Raw genomic sequence first — 2,234 nt, forward strand, 5'->3', positions numbered from 1 at the left:
GATTTGTCCTGACCTGCTGCATATTTTCATTTCTGCAATCATGTCGACATCCTCACCTTTGTCTAAAAGATTAATCTCAGAACCAAAGGGATTTTTAATGAGACCCTTACAAAAAGCTGCTCCTGAACTGAATACTTTCAGAACGGATGTCATTCCTTCAACTAAATCCATGCCAATCGTCTCCCATCCTGATGGGATGGAATCCATGGCCTTTTTGTACTGTTCTTGTGTTTCTTCCAGCTCCTTTGACATGGCCTCCATTGCTTTCTTGGATCGTTCATTTAGCTCCTTTGAAGTCTGCTCCTTCAATTTATTCTCCTCAAGTTTCATCCTGACGTTCTCCAGCTCTTCTCCATAAACATGGTTAGCATTGATACAGGCTTCCAGCAGCTCCTGAATTATTTTAATAACATATTCATACTTCTTTTCAACGCTCTCTGCTAGCTTCACACATTCGTCTGAAATGCTGCGGATGTTTTCCAGCTGGTTTGGAAGGAGAGTTTCAACGATTTCATCATTTCCTTGAAACAGAATCTTGACTACTGCTTTCATATAATCTGGAACAGTGAAAGTATGAATGCGGATTTGATCCATGTTCTTGTGGGCTAAGTTGAAAGCGTGCCAGCCTGAGTTACAGATTTGCATGAGACTAGCCCTAAAGGAGTCTGGGTACTTTATGTACTTGAATCCTTTTTTTGGGGGATTCTTGTTGATGGAGAAATCAGTGGTTGATGAGATGAAGACCAGCTCCCCCATGATGGCGATGGAGAGAGGAGCAGGAGTTAGGTAACCCTCCCAGTTTGCACTGGGCTGCATCAACATCTGGGTGGTGACCCTCATATCAGCTGCAGTGGTCAAATTCTGGGTGGTCTTTTGAAGTTGGGCGTCCATGTTCTTTGAAAAAAGAAAGAAGACAGTTACATTACAAAGCTATTTCAACTTTGTCGACCTCCTATGACAGTGGACATGTTCTGATGTCTGGTCTTGTAGCCAATGGTTTTCTTCTGTTTTGTTCTTGCTGGTTGGCTCTGACTTCTCCTGTTTCTCATATAAACCAGGGGTGGCCATGCTGCATGCCAGGTGAGGGGCAGTAGGCCACTTCAGCCTCCAGGAGCATTTATTGAGGCACCGCCAGGTTCGAATGCCTCCTCAAATGGAAGAAAGACTGAGACACCCTGTCTGACCCATCTGTAGTGCTATGGCTCCTACTGCTGGGTCCACTGTTCCCACCTGAGGGATCCGAGCTCACGCAGGCAGCAGCGTCCTCCAGGAGGGCGCTCCTGTCAAGCGCTGCCCACGGACCAGAGGCTGTTGTTCGCCCAGCTGTGGTTTAGAATATATATAATGGCCTCCCCATTACACAGTTTACAGCAGAGCATGAAACGTCATTGCAGCTGTTTTCATAGTAAAACACCTTATAAGTTCTAATTATTCATTAGTACAAAAATAATATTAGGTTCATGCGAGGTCTTAAAATGTCTTAAAAGCATTCAATTTATGAGTTTGGAAATAATACATTAAAACACCTTTAAAAACTCCTTCAATTTATTTCAATGAAACATTTGTTTTAAGAAACATTCAAATACAATTACTGTCTATAAGACAATTTTGTGTGACTGTGTTTCTGATTTCTAGTGCTAGCTTTGACCCAACCCACTAAACATGAGACGTCATATGGACGTGCAGATTCGCTCTAAATTCTCGGTCTGTCAAAAACCAGTGCTGGATGTCCATATTGCATACAAACTATGTTCACTATTTTGACATCTAAAAATGACATGACTTCAGCGTCAAATTTGATTCAACATTAGAACGTTAGACAGACATAATAATAAGACGTCATAGTATCGTCTACAGCCTATGCAGGATTGGTATTTTTTAGGGCTGTCAGATTTGTCGCGTTGAAAACGCATTAATCTGACACGTGCTTGACGCCGACAATTTTTTTGATGCATTAATCGCAGGCTTTCTCATACTTGCCTTTCCATACCGCGCGCGCGGGCGTCCCGCCCTTTAACTCACCGGCTGCTCTCACTCGATCACGGGCGGGTCTCCAACCTCCGAGCTGCGAGCTAAAACCGGCCGGCGCTAGGACCTGGAGAGCTCCTGCACCCTAACCCGGCTCCGGTTCGCGTCCAGTACAACGTCTGGTGGTACTGGCTCGTGTCCGGCGCTGCGGACCCCCGATGTTCCAAACAGCAAGCTCACCGGGGGACGTTTTAAATGTTCTGGAG

The 2,234-nt window shown here is 44.8% G+C and overlaps 1 protein-coding gene across 1 annotated transcript; it reads right to left on the bottom strand.

Annotated features, from left to right (window-relative positions):
• Positions 1-13: 13 nt before the first annotated feature.
• On the bottom strand, positions 14-1,299 carry LOC112139457 (the record flags this gene model as incomplete). Its single annotated transcript, XM_024262267.2, has 1 exon — positions 14-1,299. A coding segment is annotated over exon 1 (878 nt), but the record flags the coding sequence as incomplete, so codon positions are not given.
• Between the last annotated feature and the right edge of the window lie 935 nt (positions 1,300-2,234).

This window comes from Oryzias melastigma, unplaced genomic scaffold, assembly GCF_002922805.2.
Source record: "Oryzias melastigma strain HK-1 unplaced genomic scaffold, ASM292280v2 sc03481, whole genome shotgun sequence".
Classification (NCBI taxonomy): domain Eukaryota; kingdom Metazoa; phylum Chordata; class Actinopteri; order Beloniformes; family Adrianichthyidae; genus Oryzias; species Oryzias melastigma.